General features: G+C 43.2%; 1 protein-coding gene across 1 annotated transcript in view; it reads left to right on the top strand.

Moving 5' to 3' along the window:
* POLR2F (RNA polymerase II, I and III subunit F) overlaps positions 1 to 18,309 on the top strand; it is a 29,984-nt gene extending 11,675 nt beyond the window's left edge. The window contains exons 2-5 of the mRNA XM_077452388.1: positions 1,122 to 1,191; positions 4,450 to 4,580; positions 6,979 to 7,050; positions 17,337 to 18,309. Coding sequence (XP_077308514.1) covers positions 1,122 to 1,191; positions 4,450 to 4,580; positions 6,979 to 7,050; positions 17,337 to 17,427 — 364 coding nt within the window. The 3' untranslated portion in view covers positions 17,428 to 18,309. The remainder of the gene's footprint in view (positions 1 to 1,121; positions 1,192 to 4,449; positions 4,581 to 6,978; positions 7,051 to 17,336) is intronic.
* Positions 18,310 to 18,833: the final 524 nt, after the last annotated feature.

Genomic DNA, 18,833 nt, shown 5'->3' with positions numbered 1-18,833 from the left:
TTCCTCTTTGATTCCCTGCAAAGATAAAGCACCTTTTGCAGGGAGCCAGCAACACAGGAGCCAGCAAAGTCACCGCTGTCCCCTGTAGTCCGGAGCCTCCATCTTCTTGGTGGGTCTCGCTGCTCCGGCGCTGTCATTCATCGGAGCAGCGATGCCATCCCTCCCGCGCTTGCGCACGGGAGCCGCCACTCGCGGCATATCGCCGTTAACTGCGGCTCGCTCAGTGCGCCTGCGCACCGTCTACGGCGCATGCGCCGTAGACAGTGGTGCCTGTCTTTCGGCAAATATCCTAAATCGTGTAGATTTAGAAGATATTTCTTGGACCTACAGGTAAGCCTTAATCTAGGCTTACCTGTAGGTCAAAGTGGTTTGTAAGGGTTTACAACCACTTTAACTCTGCATCAGACCAACAAGTGTCTGGATTATTTGTTTTCTTGTTTATGATGAGGGAAGATGTTGTGTTGGTTTATTCAAAAAGGGGTAACTTTTACCATCATGTTTGGCTAATGATCTTGGTTTCAATATCAGAATGTAAATAATCTGGTTCTACATCCCAAAGGATCCACTTGTAGTGTAATGTAACAAAAATGGAAATGTGCCACACCACTGCTAATAAGTCCAGATACAACTTTATTTCTACTACAAAGATCAGAGGGACAATCCAAGCTATACTACTGTTTGGATGTCCCAATGACTTTTTTTTTTTTTTTTTTTTTTAGAAACACGTTAAATCTGGACCTCTTAGCAGTGGTGTGGCACTTTTGTTTCCATTTTTATTAGGTAGCAACACAAACCTGACAGTTGTTCTAGCCTTCTTCTAAAACTAAAGTTATGCTTTACCATGTTATGTAACGTCAACACAAACTTTGAATAGGGTGAGGAATGGTTATGACTCCTGTCAATGTGTGCTTGCTGACTGGGTCCCATTTGGGAGATTATCTTTAATTTCTTGATTTTAGAAGTTGGAGGAAATATCACCAAACAGAGGGATATCCATTCTAAGACAGTTGTTACCAGAACAGATATCTCATTTGTAAAAAAAAATGTTTCGTTCACCTCCTGTTCCTGTGAGAGTGCAAACATTTTGGATTTTCCATCATCTGTTTGTTTCTGTCTTCCAGTTTTGATGGTGATGATTTTGATGATGTTGAAGAAGATGAAGGACTTGATGACTTGGACAATGCTGAGGAGGTCAGCCAACTAAAATTCTTAATTTTTGATCGTGATCATTTATAAGATATATCAAGGCTAAAAAGTGGGTAGCTTGCGTCTTTTAACCCTTTTATTTTTTTTACGGTTAAATCTCACTTGATTAATAATAATAAAAATAATAAAAAAAGGTAAACAGAGTAAACATAGCCAGAGTTCAGGAACCAAAATGGATAGTCAGACAAGCCAAAACGTCAGGAAGCCAGAGATGAGCGTAGTACAGGGATGCGTAATTAGCGGACCTCCAGCTGTTGCAGAACTACCAGGCCCATGAGGCATTGCAAGACTCTGACATCCACAAGTATGACTCCTAGAGGCATGGTGGTACTTGTAGTTTTGCAACTGCTGGAGCCTGAAGCAGTATCTGCAACCAGAAGGAATATCAGCCAAGCAAGGTATTTATTTTTTATTTATTTTTTTTATTTATTTTTTTCCTTAACGGTTTTTATTGAAATAAGGTACATACATTTAGAACACGGCTTGTAATATGTGAATAAACACAGGAGGTTACAGGGATATTGTATCCTACAAAACGATCAACATATATCATCAGCAAACACTCTTAACGTTAATATAATATATGGCAATCTATCAGCAGAGTCATTTGGCTTGTAGTGTTAAGTCTGAATAGCTTCTATGTGCAGGTGTCTGATTCATTCAGCCATCTGTCCCATACTTTATTGTATTTGATTGCGCACCCTCTATTAATGTAGATACACTTTTTTTTATATGGCAAGGTCAGATTGACATCCGCCTTCCACTCTGCTAACGTTGGCGTGTAGGTCTTATCCATTTCCTGGCAAGAAGTTTTCTCGTGGAGAACAGAGTTTCCTGCAGGAATGTTTTAGTTTGCCTGTCGGGCACCTCTGGCTAGATGCCCAAAAGGCATTACTTGGGGTCCAAGCCCACAGGCATACCCATGCTATCATGCTATCTTGCAGAAAATTCACTACTTGTTCCCAGAACCCTTGTAGACAGAGGCATGACCATATAAGGTGAAAGAAGGCGCCCGTGGCCACCCTGCACATTGGACAGTTGGGTGGAAATTCTGTTTTATATCTCGCTACTCCTAAGAGGGGTGAGGTAAGCCCTATGTAATATGTAGATTTAGGATAGTCTATCCGATAGCTTGGGGAAACCTCTCTGCATATCTCAAGAGCCTCCTCCCATTCCCCATCTTCCATCGGACCTAGATCTCTTTCCCACCGTGTCTTTGGGGCGTATGCGATCTTTCTAGATATTGGGGTGGATAGCATGTCATGGTAAGATGAAATTAGGCCCTTGGGGTTGGCGCTTCTAGCCACAGACATGTTAGGGGTGGGTTACGGGTAAACTTCTTGTGGGCATTGTGCACGAGCCACGTGTCTGACCTGTAGATATTGAAAGTGCATATTGTTTTGTATCGCAAACTCCTCCTGTAATGATTAAAGGGCTTGGGGGTACCTCTAGAAAGTAGGTGTTGCAAATAATACACGCCTCGCTTACTCCATATCTCTTGTCCCTGGATATTTAGGAATTCGTTCATATGTTTGTTCCATATTGGTGTATAGCCCTTGTAAGTTGGGGTTCCTAATTTGCTGGAGGCCATGTCCCATATGTGCCTGTATTGGAGGATGGGTGCAATTTCGACATCCGAACCGGTGATGCCTGACCCCGTGGTGATAGCATATAGTTTGTTGAGCCCAAGTCAAAGTTATAAAGCGATCTCCATCAGTTTTATCCAGGTGGAAAAACTGGGAGAGCTGTGCTGCAATATAATAGTGGTTTAAGTCTGGTAATGCTGTACCCCCCCCCCCCCCCCTTCTGTTGGGTTCTTGAGCGCTTGCCAGTAAAGTTTTTTTTTTTTGCCTATTTCTACCCCAAACAAAGGGACCTAGAAGGGCTTCTAGCATTTTTTTAAATCTTTTAGTGGAAGGTATATAGGAGAATGCCAGAGGATATATAATACTTTGGGTAGTAGGATCATTTTTATAAGGTTAATGCGTCCCCATACTCCCAAAGGTAGACGGGTCCATGCGCAAAGTTTATTTTTAATCATGGGGGGGGGAAGGGGGTTCGATATTTAGGGCTTTATAATCTTTCGGGACTCTGGATGTATATAACCCTAGGTATTTAATTGTTGTGACTCTTTGCAAGGGGAGAGTAGTTTGGGATTCTGAAGGGAAGAACTCCTTGTTCTCCTCTGTGACGGGCTCCCCTCTGGTCCTCACCTCTGCTGCCTTCTTCCCGCCCATGCTTTTTTTTTTTTTTTTTTTTTTTTCCCCTCTTCCTCCTGCTTGGATGCCATCACGTCTTAGTACCTTCACCCTCTACAGCGTCCAGTTGCTAGGCAACCATGGAGGAGGAGCTGCAACCAGACACCGGCGCTGGGATGGTAGATTGGGCAGGCTGAGGACAGGGTATTTCTGAGCAGGGAGGGAAGCTGGTGTTCCTATGATGAAGCAGGCGATATTCAACCTGCCCCTGGGTGGGTGTGCCCCTGCTAACACAGAGCAGGAGTGAGGGCCCCTCCCACAATGGGTGGCACCTGGGGTGGACCATGCCCCCTTTTCGGTATCGGCTGTTTTTTGTCATTCGCCCGAATGACAAACAGTTTTTGGCAGCCAAAATTTTCGGTACACCACTAATAGATTATATAGTGTGTGTGATCTGGTGGCTGTAAAACATTTCCGTTGACTGTCAAACTGAGACACTCCCCTGTGACTTCTGGAGGGAGGCTGGGGAATGGTGGCACAATATGCACCTGCATGTCACCCATTGCTATGTCTGGTTTGTATCAAGCAGGTTAGCAACGCAATTTGCAAATCGGGCTGAACAAAGTCTGTGCAACCGTTTTTCTGTGTATTTTGCGACCTGCAATAATATATACAGTATATCTTCTGTCTGTTTATTATTAGAAATTTTGCTCCCTAATCATATAGTTATTTATATTTACCACTGTATATAGATTTATAAGAATAAATAGCTTTTTTTTTTCTTAAATTATACACCACTTTTTTTTTTTCTTTAAGGCTATTATCCGATTAATCAAAACCACAATTGGCCAACTAATCGATTATGAAAAAAAAAAATCATTAGTTGCTGCCCTTCTTTGCAAAGTAAAGCTTCATCTCATTTACTAAGCTCTGGAGCAACTGCATTTGTAAAGTTCAATCTATTTGCCTTTAGTAAATCTACCTCAATGAGTTTATCTGACAGTGTGCACTTTTTATATTTTATTTTTCAATTTGGTTGTTTTAGGAAGACCGGGAGAATGTTGCAATCTTACCAGCTGGTGAAGGACAACAAGCAAACCAGAAACGAATTACAACAAATTACATGACAAAATATGAAAGAGCACGTGTTTTGGGTACTAGAGCACTACAGATAGCGTAAGTATGTAGGGATGTTGGACCTATTACAAAAGTTGGCAAACAAGCATATCAAGTGATAACTGATGTTTTATTTTCCAAACACTGAAGAAAAGGGGTGTGTATATGTATATGTGTGTGTATGTATATATGTGTATATATATATGTATATGTATGTATATGTATATGTATATGTGTGTGTGTGTGTGTGTGTGTGTATATATATACACACACTTAAATTGTGTTTTGGGCACAAGAACAGGCTCACAACTTTGAAGGTGTGTGTATGGGTTTTTTTTGTTTTGTTTTTTTCCAGCAAACAACAAATAGGACAAAATAACTTATATAACTAACTAATATTCACCCTCCCTAAAGTCAATACTTTGTAGAGACACCTTTTGCGGATATCGCAGCTCCAAGTCACTTTTAGATAAGTCTCTATGAGCTTGCCACATCTTACTGCTGGGATTTTTGCCCATTCCTCCTTGCAAAACTGCTCCAGCGCCTTTTAAAGAGTGCTGTTTACAAGCGCAAGCTATCCAACTTTAAGTCTGACCACAGATTTTCTGTTGGATTGAGGTCTGGGCTTTGACTAGGCCATTCCAACACATTTACATGTTTCTCCCTAAACCACTCAAGTGTTGCTTTAGTAGTGTGGGGTCATTGTCCTGCTGGAAGGTAAACCTCTGTCCTAGCCTTCAATCTCAGAGTGGTACAGGTTTTGCTCAAGAATATCTGTATTTAGCACCAGCCATCTTTTCCTCAACTCTGACCAGTTTCCTAGTCCCGACTGCTGACAAACATCTCCACAGCATGATGCTGCCACCACCATGTTTTACTGTGGGGATGCTGTGATTTGGGTGACGTGTTGGGTTTGCAACAGACATAGCATTTTCTTTGCCAGCCAAAAAGTAAAATTTTAGTCTCATAAGACCAGAGCACTTTCCTCTATACATTTTGCAAGTCTCCCACATGCCTTTTTGCAAATGTGCCATTTTTTTGCTGAAAGTAATGGCTTTCTTCTGGCCACTCTGCCATAAAGCCCAACTCTATGGAGCGTACAGATTGTTGTCCTATATACAGATACTCCAGTCTGCTGTGGAACTCTGCAGCTCCTCCAGGGTTACCTTAGGTCTCTGTGCTGCCTCTCTGATTAATGCCCTCTGTGCCATTTTCTTTCCATTTTGGTTATGATAGATTTGATGGTGCTCCTAGGGATCGTTAAAGATTTGGATATTTTGTTATAACCTAACCCTGACTTGTACTTCTCAACATTGTCCCTTGTTTGGAGAGTTCCTTGGTCTTCATGGCATTGTTTGGTTAGTGGTGCCTCCTCTGGGGCCTTTCAAAAAGGGCTGTGTATATGTAATGACAGATCATGTGACACTTAGATTGCACACAGGTGGACATCATTTCACAAATTATGTGACTTCTGAAGGTCATTGGTTGCACCAGAGCTTTTTATGGGCTTCATAACAAAGGTGGTGAATACATAAACAAAACTGATAATCGACATGCCTTATCTGAAAAATTGATATTGAGATATATATTGTATAATAAAATTTTACTTCACCAACTTGGACTATTGTGTTCTGATCCATCGCATATAATTCGGGTTAAAAACATTGCACTAAAGGCTTTAATGTAACACAATAGGAATGTGCACCAAAATCGTGCTGGGCCCCTTTTTTTTTTTTTTTTCTCCTATATATACAGAGTACAATTTTGATGCGGTGCAGGAGACTCAGAATTTACTGCAAATTCTGCACCGCATGAGTGCATAAGCGTAGATTTAGGCCAGGCTCCTTTTTTATATTTAAAAAAAGAAAAAAAACTACTAACACAAGGGGATGCAAAACTGTAAATGAGGAACTTATTTTAGTACAGCAAGTGGCAGAGCTGTCAGCTTGTTGGCTTTCTATCAGGATCATCGAGTATCTTTCTGTTTTTGCTAGCAATCTCCTTGTTTTTTGAAGCAGGTGGGAACATGGCCACATGATCTGTAGTGGGGAAAAAACGTATATAGGTTCATGTTCTAAAAAGTTGTGTGAATCTAAGCATCTAAGTGCTGAATAGGTGCTTGTATGATTTTAAGCATCTAGGTGCCCACAAACCTATGTGCAGTTCCAGGTTTTGGTAAAATAAATGGGACCTTTTTCAAGGCACTAAAAATTATGTACCATAAGTTGCCTTTCCTGAAGATGCAAATTTCTTGGCTGTCATGCAGACACAGTCCCGTCCCCCCATCCCCCCCCCAATGTATACCTACCTGCACACTTCTGCAATATTTATGTTGCAGCTGACATTTATTTTTTATGCTAATCCTGCATGTTTTCCTATTGCATGATAATGCCTTACTCTACTTGCTTTTGCTTAAGTAAACTTGTCAACTTTTTTTTTTTTTTTTTTTTCTCTGTAGAATGTGTGCACCTGTTATGGTGGAGCTTGAAGGAGAAACGGACCCATTGCTTATTGCTATGAAGGAACTAAAGTAAGTCTTTCAGATATACCTTTTTCCTTGTGTATATATTCTTTAGGCCAGCTAATTTAATTTTAGAAAAATGTAAAGTTTTTGAATACAATTCATGAATTTAATCTCATCTTGCGCAGCAAAGGGCTGCGCAAACTGTTGGTGCTATGTAAATCCTGTATAATATAAATTTATAAAGGGCTGAAATTAGTTTGTCATTTTTACTGTATTTTCAAAAAGCTTCAGTTTATCTAAGTAATTTATGACACAAGTCACTATTTGATGCTTGGAGGTTTTCAGTTATAACTTCTTTCCATGCTGGTGTCTTCTTTCAGGACAGTGATTGGGACAACCGTCTGTGTTTTTCCTTAAAAAATAAAATAAAATAAAAACCCTAAACTCCCCAGATGCTCCGTTTGTAGTTGAGGTTGCTTCCTATGTACTCTGGTTTGGTATAACTGTGCAAGGCATTTTGTAGGTTCACATTAGGTGGAAGTTATCAAAACTGGACATCTGGAGAAGCTGTGCATAACAGTTGATTAGCTTTTCAATGCAAAATTAAAGTTGATTGGTTACCTTGGACAGCTGCTCCAGTTTTGATAAATCGCCCTTTGTGTGTCTTCTGTTTGTTTCAATGGGTTCCCAGGAAAATCTGTATTTAAAGCCATTGCTGACTCCAACCTGAAATTGGTAGTTCAGTGACTGCCGCTTGTTTTAATAGATTTCGACTCGCTAACCTGGAATAAGCATGCTGGCAGTAAAGCCAGAGAATAGTCAAAGCTCCTGATTCTCATGCTTATTTGGGCTCGTTGCTCACACATCCCCCCCCCTGGACCAACATAACACAGCCGAATGATGTTTAGCAATAGAAGTCTAAAGCCCCATACACACTATCGGATTTTCTGCTGGGTTTTTTTTTTTTTTTTCCCCTTCCTTCAGATTTACCAAAACCATATGAGGTCAAACCTTAGGAGTTTCAATTTGTATGCAGTCAGGCAGGCCCTTGCACTACATGGTTTTGGTAAAGCTGAAGGAAAAAAATTGGCATAAAATCTGATGGTGTATGGGGTATGTGTGTATGTATATGTGTGTGTGTGTGTGTGTGTGTATGTATATATACAAAAACGCACAAGGAATATAACATCAAGGTTTTTAAAAAGCCCACACTTAGCTGGCTTCCCTGGAGGCATCATAAAATAGCTTTACCAGCCACAGACAAACTCAAGAATCTCATCATTAGGGGCAACTGCTTACCTATGTTCCTGCAAATTCTCCACCCTAAAATCTATGCCCACATTAGACCACCAGGGAAGTGGCCAACATGTGGATGGCCAGGTATTTACCCCATGGCCATCCACATGTGCAAATGATGCCCAATCTGTGCCAGTCAGTGCCCACAAATGGGCACTGACTGGCACCATCATGTACCAAAATGGTGCTGCCATGTCGGTGCCCGTCATTGAAGAAGAAAACTTGCTTATTTACAAAAAAATTTCAACAAACTTTTTGGTTGCGCAAAAAATAAAATGCAGAGGTGATCAAATACCATCAAAAGAGAGCTCTATTTGTGGGAACAAAATTATAAAAAAAATTAATTGTTTGAGTACAGTGTTGTATGACCGCGCAATTGTCATTCAAATTGCAACAGCGCTGAAAAATAAAAATTGGCTTGGGCAGGAAGGTGTCTAAGTGCCTGGTATTGACGTGGTTAAGAACCACAAGGATTGCTACACGATCTAATGTTAAGGTTTCCAGAGACCATCAGACTTTAAGTACACCTTTTAGCAGGGTGGGGAATTCCAAATGACACCACTTCCGGTAGATGAAGGCAATTCCCCCCCCCCCCCCCCCCCACATTAGTTTCCTAGATCTGTTTAGAGAAGTATGGTCAAGGCTCCTTTTTGTGTGTAAAACTCCCTTATGTCAGGTCCATAATGTATGGACCTGGCAGCTAAATGGTTAAAGGTTTTTTGTTTTGGACCAAGGGGAGATGGATTGGAACTGATCAGTTTTAATTGCTGTCTGTATCTCTGTTGGGAAGCTTCGCCCCCGCAAAGTAAAAGAAAAGTAATGGAGGGGAAATCTTCCAATGAGGACACTAGTTCTGGTGACCTGGTGGTCCCCAAGAGACTACCTTTACAGGGGTTTCCTCTAACTTCCTGTTTTGGGACAAGAAGTAAAGGGAAATCTCCCCAACGGGACAGATAGCAAAAAATAAACTGTCAGGGTTTAACCACTTCAGTACAAGGCACTTTCTGCCCTTCCTGCCCAGGACAATTTTCAGCTTTCAGTGCTGTCGCACTTTGACAATTTGCACGGTTGTGCTACACTGTACTCAAATGAATTTTTATAATTTTCTTCCCACAAATAGCTTTTTTATTTTTAATATTTTTTTTTTATTTTTTTTGTGGTATTTGATTTATTAAAAAAAATTGTTTTCTCAGCCCCTGATGGGGAGCCCCTGATTATCAGCACAGATTCTCCACCCCCTGACAGGGAGAGCCACCAATCATGTGATCGCCCAGTCAGAATAACAGAGCCACTTCCCGGCTGTCATTCCTGCTATAGGCTGGACGGGAAGTGGTTAAATGTGTTCTCGCATCCAAAATATGCAACAAAAAACCGATTGCGTAATGCACTAAGCGATGACACAACTCTCCCCATTATGAGAAATTGTCCTTTAAATCCAACAACTCTGGTGCTCCAACAGCTATTAAGTATCAATGTACGTATGAGGACACAAGTCCTTTAAATGTATTCATAGTGAACATATATCCAAGGATGTGATACCACTACTTCAGTGTTCTACTGCAAACCAAAGCAACCATGTGCCCCACCTTCATGCACTCTAAACTATCACCTCAGATAAGGGACCCACACAGGAATATAGGTCTAATGCGCTTGTCCTCTCTAGTGACCAGTGGGCTTGATGTCACTTTCATAGTCAAGGTTTCTGTTTCAGAATATTTTAGGTTGGCGAGTTCCCTTTAAGAGAGCAATCCCTGGGGGGGGCGTGACCGGATGTGATTGAGGCAGCCATCTTTTCTTCACAGCTCCGCACATCCTGCATGAATCTGCAATCTTGGAGCGCAGACAGCCAGGAAAAAAAAGGCACCATAGTCCGGGGGAAGGTGAGCTGACTCAGGACATGCGTTCATAGGCCTCTAAGCAGAGCAAGGCCCAGAAAGAGCAACGCCGCACTCGCTCCACGAAGGGCACAGACGGAAGTCCCGCCCCGCCATCTTGTCTTCACAGAGAGCTGAGCAGCGCGGCCGTGGGACGTGATGGGGCAGCATGAAAATGCGGTGGCGCTGGGTGCAGATGGTGAGGGGGCTGAGGACCACCCTGTGGCGGTGGACACGGAGGCGATCACGCGGCCTATATTGGAAGCCATAAATGCAAGCAAGTCTGAGCTGATGGGGGCGCATTGATCACTTGTCATCGGAATGTACCCTGATGAGGCACGATCTAGATAAGATCCGGGGCAGACTCACCACGGTGGAAGACCGGGTGTCTGGAGTTGAGGACACCACTCATACGCAGGAAGCCCATATAGCTCAACTCCGCGATATGGTACGGTCCCTCCAGAGCAGATGACGCCGAAGACCGTCAAAGGAGGAACAATATCAGGGTGGTGGGACTGCCAGAAGGATCAGAAGGGGAAAAGCCGGTGGAGTTTGCAGAGGCTCTGTTCAAAAAATTATTCTCTTTGGAAGATTTACCCCCACCTATGTGGTGGAAAGGGCACACAGGGTCCCAACGGGCAGGAGACCGCCGGGTGCATTCCCGTGACCTTTTCTTGTAAGATTACTGAACTACAGGGATAGGGACATGCTCCTGGCCAAGTCTAGAAGAACACAAGAGCTGTTTTATGAAAACTCCAAGTTGATGCCACGCAACAACGCCGCTCATTTACTGATGTCCGCAAGAGGCTCCGTGCAAAAGAGATTCAATACAGCATGCTGTACCCGAGCAGGCTCAGAATTCAATACAAAGGCAGTGTGAAATTCTTTGATAATCCTGCAGAGGCGTGTGACTGGATGGACAAGGAATTGGCTTAAAGGCACGGGACACTGAGGGCGAGGATGCTAACCCACACGCCTGCTGCGGTATGTTGTGCCTGTTGCACAGTTTTGTGAAATTTGTCCCTGACAAGGACGAAACTGCTGTAGCATTGTGAGTTTTTCCGCCACTCGGCAGTTGGCCTCAGACATGTGATGGGGGACCCCCAGCGGAGCAGCCCCATCGGATGATAGTAGAGCGGGAGCCTCCTGCTTTTCCTGGGGAGATGCTGGAAATAATCACTGCAAGGGAGGAGGATGCTCATGGCACATATTGCGGTATTATGGGGTCTCCTGGAGAGGGGGTGGGTTTTACCCAGAGCAGACATGGAGCCCACTGCAATTTTCTTTGTTTTTTTTTACCCTTTTTTTTTTTTTCACTCATTCTCACCGAAATCTGTTGGCACAAATCTGTGCCCTGGAGTTTGCTGCACTCCAACAGTTTACTTACTTCCTGGAGCTTAGGATTGAGGAAGACATGATGGAGGAGATTTTGCCAGACTTTTTCGATTGCAGCGGTTGGACCTCGCCGCAAGTTTTTGCGGTTTTTAGTTACGGGAGGAAGCTTAATATCAGGACACTTTGGTTTGGTTGTAAAAAGGGTACTGGTATAAGAGCAGGGGGGGATCTGTTTGTCACGGCTCAGGAACTCGGGAATGGGGTATGGTTCCTTATGTTAAGGTATTCTGGCATGGTACCGGTAGTCCGGACTGCGAGACAAAGGTATACACTGAACGATATCTGTGTTAAGCTGTTGTGGGATGATGGTGGATAGATTGGAGATTGTGTCTTGGAACGTCCGAGGCCTGAACCACAAATTTAAAAGGGCCTCGGTTTTCCAATATTTGAAACAATTCAAACCACATATAATATTCTTCCAGGAAACCCATCTAGATGGAGCCAAAGTGTTGACTATGCGGAAGCCGTGGATTCAGAAAGCTCTACATTCCACATACTCAACATTTGCGAGGGGAGTGTCAATGCTTATTAGCAAGGCCATTGCATGCACGGTACATCAGGTTATTACTGATCAGAGGGGACGGTATGTGGCGGTGGTGATGGACGTGTGTTACCAGAGGTTACTATTGGTCAATGTTTATGTACCCCCCCATTTCAGGTTCAACTATTATACGATATGTTTGCCCGCCTGGCGGAATTTTTGCGTTTACCCCTGGTGGTGTTGGGGGATTTCAACGCTACGCTGGATGCGGTGTTGGATTCCTCCAACCCAGGTAGGGGAGGTACGACGGAACTGGTGACTTGGGCTTCAGTGGTGGGGCTGACAGAATTGTGGAGGTGGAAGCACCCGACGGCCAGATGTTGTTCTCGCATATCGTCGGCAGCGAGAATTGATCTGGCCTTTGGAAATGGTAGATTGATGCACTGTGTGGAAAGGGTGGAGTATTTGCCGGGGGTCTGTCGGACCATAATAATCTCTCCCTCACCCTGTCCTTTCCGACCGGGTCCGAGAGGAGGGGATGGAGGTTGTCTGCAAGTTGGCTACAGAAGGAGCAGGTGCTTTCCCAGCTCGAAACCTGCCTTTAACAACTACTGGTCAGAGAACATGGACTCCACGGACCCACCCATGGTCTGGGATGCCTTTAAGGCAGTTGCAAGGGGTGAATGTATATCGGCCATAAAAAGGACTCGGGTTAATGACAATGAGGAATTCAATCTGCTGAAGCAGCAGGAAAGGGTGAGCGCAGATGCACACGTGGGTTCCCCAACTGGGGCCACGCTTGAGCATCTAATGGCGACAAGGCGGCGTCTGTCTCTCCATATTTAGGAGTTGACTAGCTCTGAATGGACTAATAATGCTCATAGGGTGTTTGCTGAAGGGGATAAAAATGGCAAGCTTCTGGCTATGTTGGTGGCTGACCAGCCGGCCCTGGTATACATTCCCACAATTAGAACTAGTTCCGGAGACTTGGTTACTGACCCAACTTTAATAATGCAAGTGTTTGTGGCCTTTTTTTTTTCCCGAGACTGTACATGCCCATTCCTAGGTATGACCCTGGAGCTCTGGATTCCCTATTAGGGGGACTACCCATCCCAAGACTGGCAGAGGAGGACTGTTTGACCCTTGATTCCACAATTGCGCTTAAGGAGATTCAGAAAGCTATCTTCTCGTTCCCACCCAACAAGGCCCCAGGCCCAGACGGTTTTCCCATAGAATTTTACAAAACCAATGTAGAGCTGCTGGCCCCGTGATTTAATTTGCTGCTGCAACACTGTCTTGACGTATCCTCCCTGCCGCATTCAATGATGGAGGCTTATATGATTCTACTGTTGAAGCCGGGGAAGGATCCTACGGAGTGTGCATCTTATCGTCCCATAGCCCTCCTAAATACGGATCTTAAGGTCCTCATGAAAATTCGAGTGACCAGACTGGCCAAGGTTATTCAGACGATAGTAAATAGTGACCAGACGGGGTTCATGCCTGGCAAATAGACGGACACGAACATACGGAGACTTTTTACACATCTACAACTACCGCCAACGGACTCTGACAGTAGAATAGTAGTGTCCATAGAGAAGAGTGAGATCATGGACCTCTGAGTTTTGAGGTGGGCAGGGTTGCCCGTTATCTCCTTTTCTTTTCGCTCTGGCCATCGCACTCAGGTCAGCGGAGGAGGTACAAGCTATTAGAGTGGGGTCTATTAGGGAAACATTGGCCCTTTATGCAGATGATATGCTGTTATTTCTTAGTGATCCAGAGGAATCCCTGAAGGCAGTGTTGGCTATCTTCGATACATTTGCCGTATATTCGGGTCTTAGAGTGAACTGGACTAAGTTGTCCATCCTACCAGTGGACCAAAAGGCCAGGGAAAGGATGGATCCAGACTTGCCACTTTGATGGGTGGAATCTATTAAATACTTAGGCGTGACGGTCACTCCACGGGTGCGAGACTATCTCTCCCTTAACTTACTTCCCTTAGTAGGACTCCTTAAGCAAAAGACGCAGGCATGGACCAAACTGCCCCTGTCCCTTATGGGCAGGATCAGCTTACTCAAAATGAAACTGCTTCCGGTAATCCTGTATTATCTCCGGCATGCGCCGGTCTGGATACCAATGTCCTTTTTCAAACAATTGGAGGGGGTTATTAATGCATTTCTCTGGACACCAAAACCGCCTAGGATAGGGTTGAAGGTCCTACAGGAGCCAACGGATGGGGGTGGCCTAGCAGTACCAGATTGGTTTAAATACTACCTTGCGGGCCAGATGGTGTTTGCGCGCCGGTGGCTAATATCTGTTGAAGGTGATGCGGCTACTGTACTGGAAGCCGCTCATTTAGGATCCTACGAAAGCCTACGTTTGGCACTTTTAGGGGGACCAATTCGGATTTGCCCATCACGTTAACCATGATTGCCATGATTAGGGCGTGGGAGAAGGCGCAAAACTTGTCAGCCCCCAGCTATATGGGTATATCCCCCTCCACTCTGCTTTGAATGAATCGGCAGCTCCTGCATTTTTATGGTTTATCTGATCCCATGCTATGGGCGGTTTTGGGAATAAAGACACTCGGGGACATCACGAACCTAGGGGACCTGCAAATGTTTACGCAGCTGCAAACTAGACACGATTTGCCTAACTCCTATTTTTTTCCTTTTTTTTTTTTTTTTTTATTTATTTTTTTTTTTTTTTAATTCGGCACGCATATCACGCACAATTTGAGGAGTTGAGGGTGGAATCTCTGCCCTCGACGCTCGAATCGATGCTGTCCCAAGAGGACCTGACTAAAACGCTTTCAGTAATGTACAAGAAACTTTTTAAACGTTCGCCTAAGGCGGTAACTAAGTGCAGTACCAAATGGGAAGTTGAAGTCCCCGATATTCAGGCAGAGGACTGGGATGATCTCTGGACACAGCCATTTCAGCATCTTGTATCAGCCAGGGATCGCCTAATCCAATTTATGTTCTTACATAGAAGCTACTATACGCCGGCCAGAATAGCCAGGATATGTGGACTGGCAACGGCAGAGTGTTGGAGATGTGCTTTCTCTCCAGCCGATGCTGACCATGTATTCTGGAGTTGTGCGCACATTGGTGGGTTCTGGCAGGAGGTTATCGCGTGTATCTCCGAGGTAGTGGCGGTTCCGATCCCCCTGGCGGTGAAGGTTTGCTAAGGGCTGGTAGAGGAGGTGGTTCCATCCAGGGCGTTGCGAACGCTGATTACCATCCTGCTGTTCTATGGTAAAAAGGCCATACTAAAGTGGAAGAACCAACAGGCCCCAGACATTGTCTTTTGGAAACTAATCAATTCTATGTTACCGTATTATAAAACAACATACATGGTGCGGGGAAATGGGAAGAAATTTGATAGGGTTTGGAGAGCTTGGTATGAAATAGGTGGTACTGCGGGCTGAGTGGGAGAGCCCAGAGTCCCGGGGGACTTAATGTGTCAGGGATGGATATGGTAACAAGGTCCGGTAGAAGACCGCTTGAAGGTAGCGGGGAGGTGATAAAATGGGGAAAGTATGCAATGTAACGAACTGTTATAAGTAATAGCATTGTAGTGGAGGTTGCTGGTATGTATGCCCACGGATATGGTTTCCATAGATGATGCAGGAACCTGGATCCGAGGTAACAGTCTGAGAATCAGGGGGGTTGAGTCGTGACAAACAGGGGGGTGAGGGGGGGGGGGTAGACAGTAGAAAATTTTAGTACTAGGATGTTAGGCCCTGCGAGGCCAATGGTTGGGCTACTGTTATGTTAACAGGACCCAACTTGTGTTGTATATGTTCTTATAAACTTTAATAAACAAGTAAAAAAAAAAAAAAAAAAAAGAGCAATCCCTTTATATGGTCACTAGAGCCTAACTCAAAGCACATAATATACCACCATAATGTAGTATATTTACATGTGCCCTTTTATTTAAAACCTATTGCACTTACTTCTGCATACATAGTTGCCTGCATTCCAATAAAAACAGCATCAGGAATCCAAGTACACAATTTTTCACAATGTTTCACTTTCAGTGTCCTACTGAAAAGGTTGCCTAGCTCCTTCCAATGCCTTGTCATAGATCACATGCCTTCATCACATGACCCATGATGTAGCGCATTTGGGCAGAGCCGGGTGATATCATCAATTCTGGTTTTGATACTTAATAGCTGGCGCACCAGATTTGTGGTATCAATTACTGGATTTAAAGGAAATGCTGTGATATATATTTCTTGAAGCACTGGCGTTGTGGTATCACCTAATGCATTATGCAAACATTTTATTTTATTTTTTTTAATGTGACAGCGCTGTCTGCAATGAGCCGGAAATGGCAGAACTGCAAATTAATCTCTTAACACAATGATCCAAAATGCATTAACAAGTCCACTAAGGAATAGTTAAAACAATAAATAAAGAATAAAAAAAAAAAAAAAATCAAGATTTAAGACCTAGTAACAACCTTAATTTTGAATGTCACTGGAATGTTGTAGGATGCTGTTTCTCAACCTCATTCTTCAAGTGCCCTTAGTTGGCAATGTTTTGGGAATTTCTTAAAAAATTTTCAATTTTAAAGCACCATTGCAAGATTAAAATTTTAAATGCCTGACCTGTTGAGGGTACTTAAGGAATGAGTTTGGGAACCACTGTTGCTGCAGGATTTGAAATGAGCATTTCATGCAGGGTACCAATACATTTCTTGCTACTGAAGTCCTTTTGCATGGCAGAATGGCAAATTTTACATCGACCATTTGTGTGGCACTGGTGGGCAGCAACAAGTTCTAAGGCCAAGGGTGCACTTATTTTTCTCTTTTCGCTGTAGGCTTTGTTTTTAAAGGAATATATTATGTTTCGCTACTCAGATATGTGGGGGAAAAAGCGATTTTCTTTATTATTTTTAACACTCTTGTATGCATGCTGTTGCTTTCAATGGGGAGAGCAATGAGTTTGCCGCTCCAAAGAAGCTGCTGGCAGGACTTTTTTTGATGCACTGCTCCAGTGTGAAAGCCCTCAGGCTGGTGTGAGTGGAGGAGCTGTTTTAGGGCAGTTTGCAGGCGCTATTTTTAACGCTATAGCTCCTGCAAAATGCTCCAGTGTGAAAGGGGTCTAAATATTCCCCCTATTTTGTAGACTCTAACTTTTTGTGCAAACCAATCAATATATGCTTATTGCGATTGATTTATTATCTTATCTACGCCTGTGAATATGATTGAATATAAAGGCACTAAATGATACTGAAAGCTCTTGAAAGTCGGTAGGTTAGTGTGTCTACACATATAATTTTTTATTTTTATTCTCCTACAGAGCCAGGAAGATCCCTATAATCATCAGACGCTATCTTCCTGATGGCAGTTACGAAGACTGGGGAGTGGATGAGCTCATCATTACCGACTAAAGCCATTGGATATTCCTTTTCTTGGCTGTTCCACTCTGTTTTTATGTTTTTTTTAGTCTACAGTTCCTTCTGATGTACAGAAAGATATTTTTAAATATATATTTTGCAGTATTTATATTTACATGCCAGTGTGACCGAAAGATGTTGACAACATGTACCCATTGTAAACATTTTTGTTTGTAGAGACAGATGTAGCTAATGAGCATTTTAAAGTGTTTTCATTTTCAAGTGTAGATTTTGTCATGAGTAAACTACAACTCATTGGCATGAAGGCTTTTTTTTTTTTTTTTTTAAATACCTTTCTTGTCTTTCCTTGATGTTAAACGTTTGCTGTACATTTTATTCAGATTACTGCACTCATCAGTAAGTACACTTATGGCAAATCTGAGTTTTTTTTTTGGCTCCCTATGAGAAATCGGCAGTTTAATTCCAGAATGTAACTAGTACCCCTCCTCGGCCTCTACCCACTACCTGTTCTTACTGGAACAGAAGACTCATTGTATACCTCTCCCTCTGCACCTGTTTCTATGGAAATGCTCAAGGTGGGGACAAACTTCTCAGGAGTATCAGAAAGCTAGATGAATCCCACTCTTTGTTTCATCCAAGTTCGTGGTCTGTTGCTCCTACGCTCATGTCACACCTGGGAGACAGGTTAGCTCTGATTCCTGTGCTGCATTCACATATTGTCAACCTATCTGCAGATTAAAATGCCAGCCATATGCTAAAACATTGCTGTCAGCAGGTACAATGCCACTTGAAAAAATGTGCAAATATATACGTCTCACTACTTAATCAATTTCAGATTACTTGCTTGGATACAACCGAAAACACCTTTCAACATCCTTTTTTTCCAAATTGTTTATTAAAGTTTATAAAAACAGATTCATTGTGGTCTTAATTAAGCTCTGCATACAATGCAAAGTGGATGAAGGTCTAGGCTGATTTATGGCAGATTGAACGTGAATATCTCTTATTAGAACATGTAGAAACAGATTTGTAGATATAAGAATATTCTGCATTCCACCTCTGGGGGGGGCCAGTTCCCCCTGCTGGCTCTTGTGTAACTACACAGCATACAAGCGGGAAGAACAACATGTGGCAGCAAATACCAAAGTAAGCAAGCTAAGTATCAATACACAGGCGGCGGGAAAATATACGTATTCAGCATCTTGTTTTACAAACTGGCTTTAGTGTATTACTAAATTCCATAGTCACAGGGTCATTTTAATTGCTTCCTGTCCAGCATACGCATATACTGACTGGACTGAAAGTGATTTATGCCATGGGCAGCTTGCAGCCATGATCCTGATATTGTCTTTCAGAGATGGCAATCACCTTTCTAGTAAAAGTAATCAGAGTGGCTCTACATTCACCTGATCACTTTTACAGGGCTTGGAAGGGCCCTG

The sequence above is a fragment of the Lithobates pipiens genome, unplaced genomic scaffold (assembly GCF_037356315.1).
Source record: "Lithobates pipiens isolate NorthernLeopardFrog02 unplaced genomic scaffold, aLitPip1_a1.2 Scaffold_23, whole genome shotgun sequence".
Taxonomy (NCBI): Eukaryota; Metazoa; Chordata; class Amphibia; order Anura; family Ranidae; genus Lithobates; species Lithobates pipiens.
The sequence above is the reverse complement of the archived record's forward strand: the minus strand, read 5'-3'. Positions and strand labels throughout refer to the sequence as shown.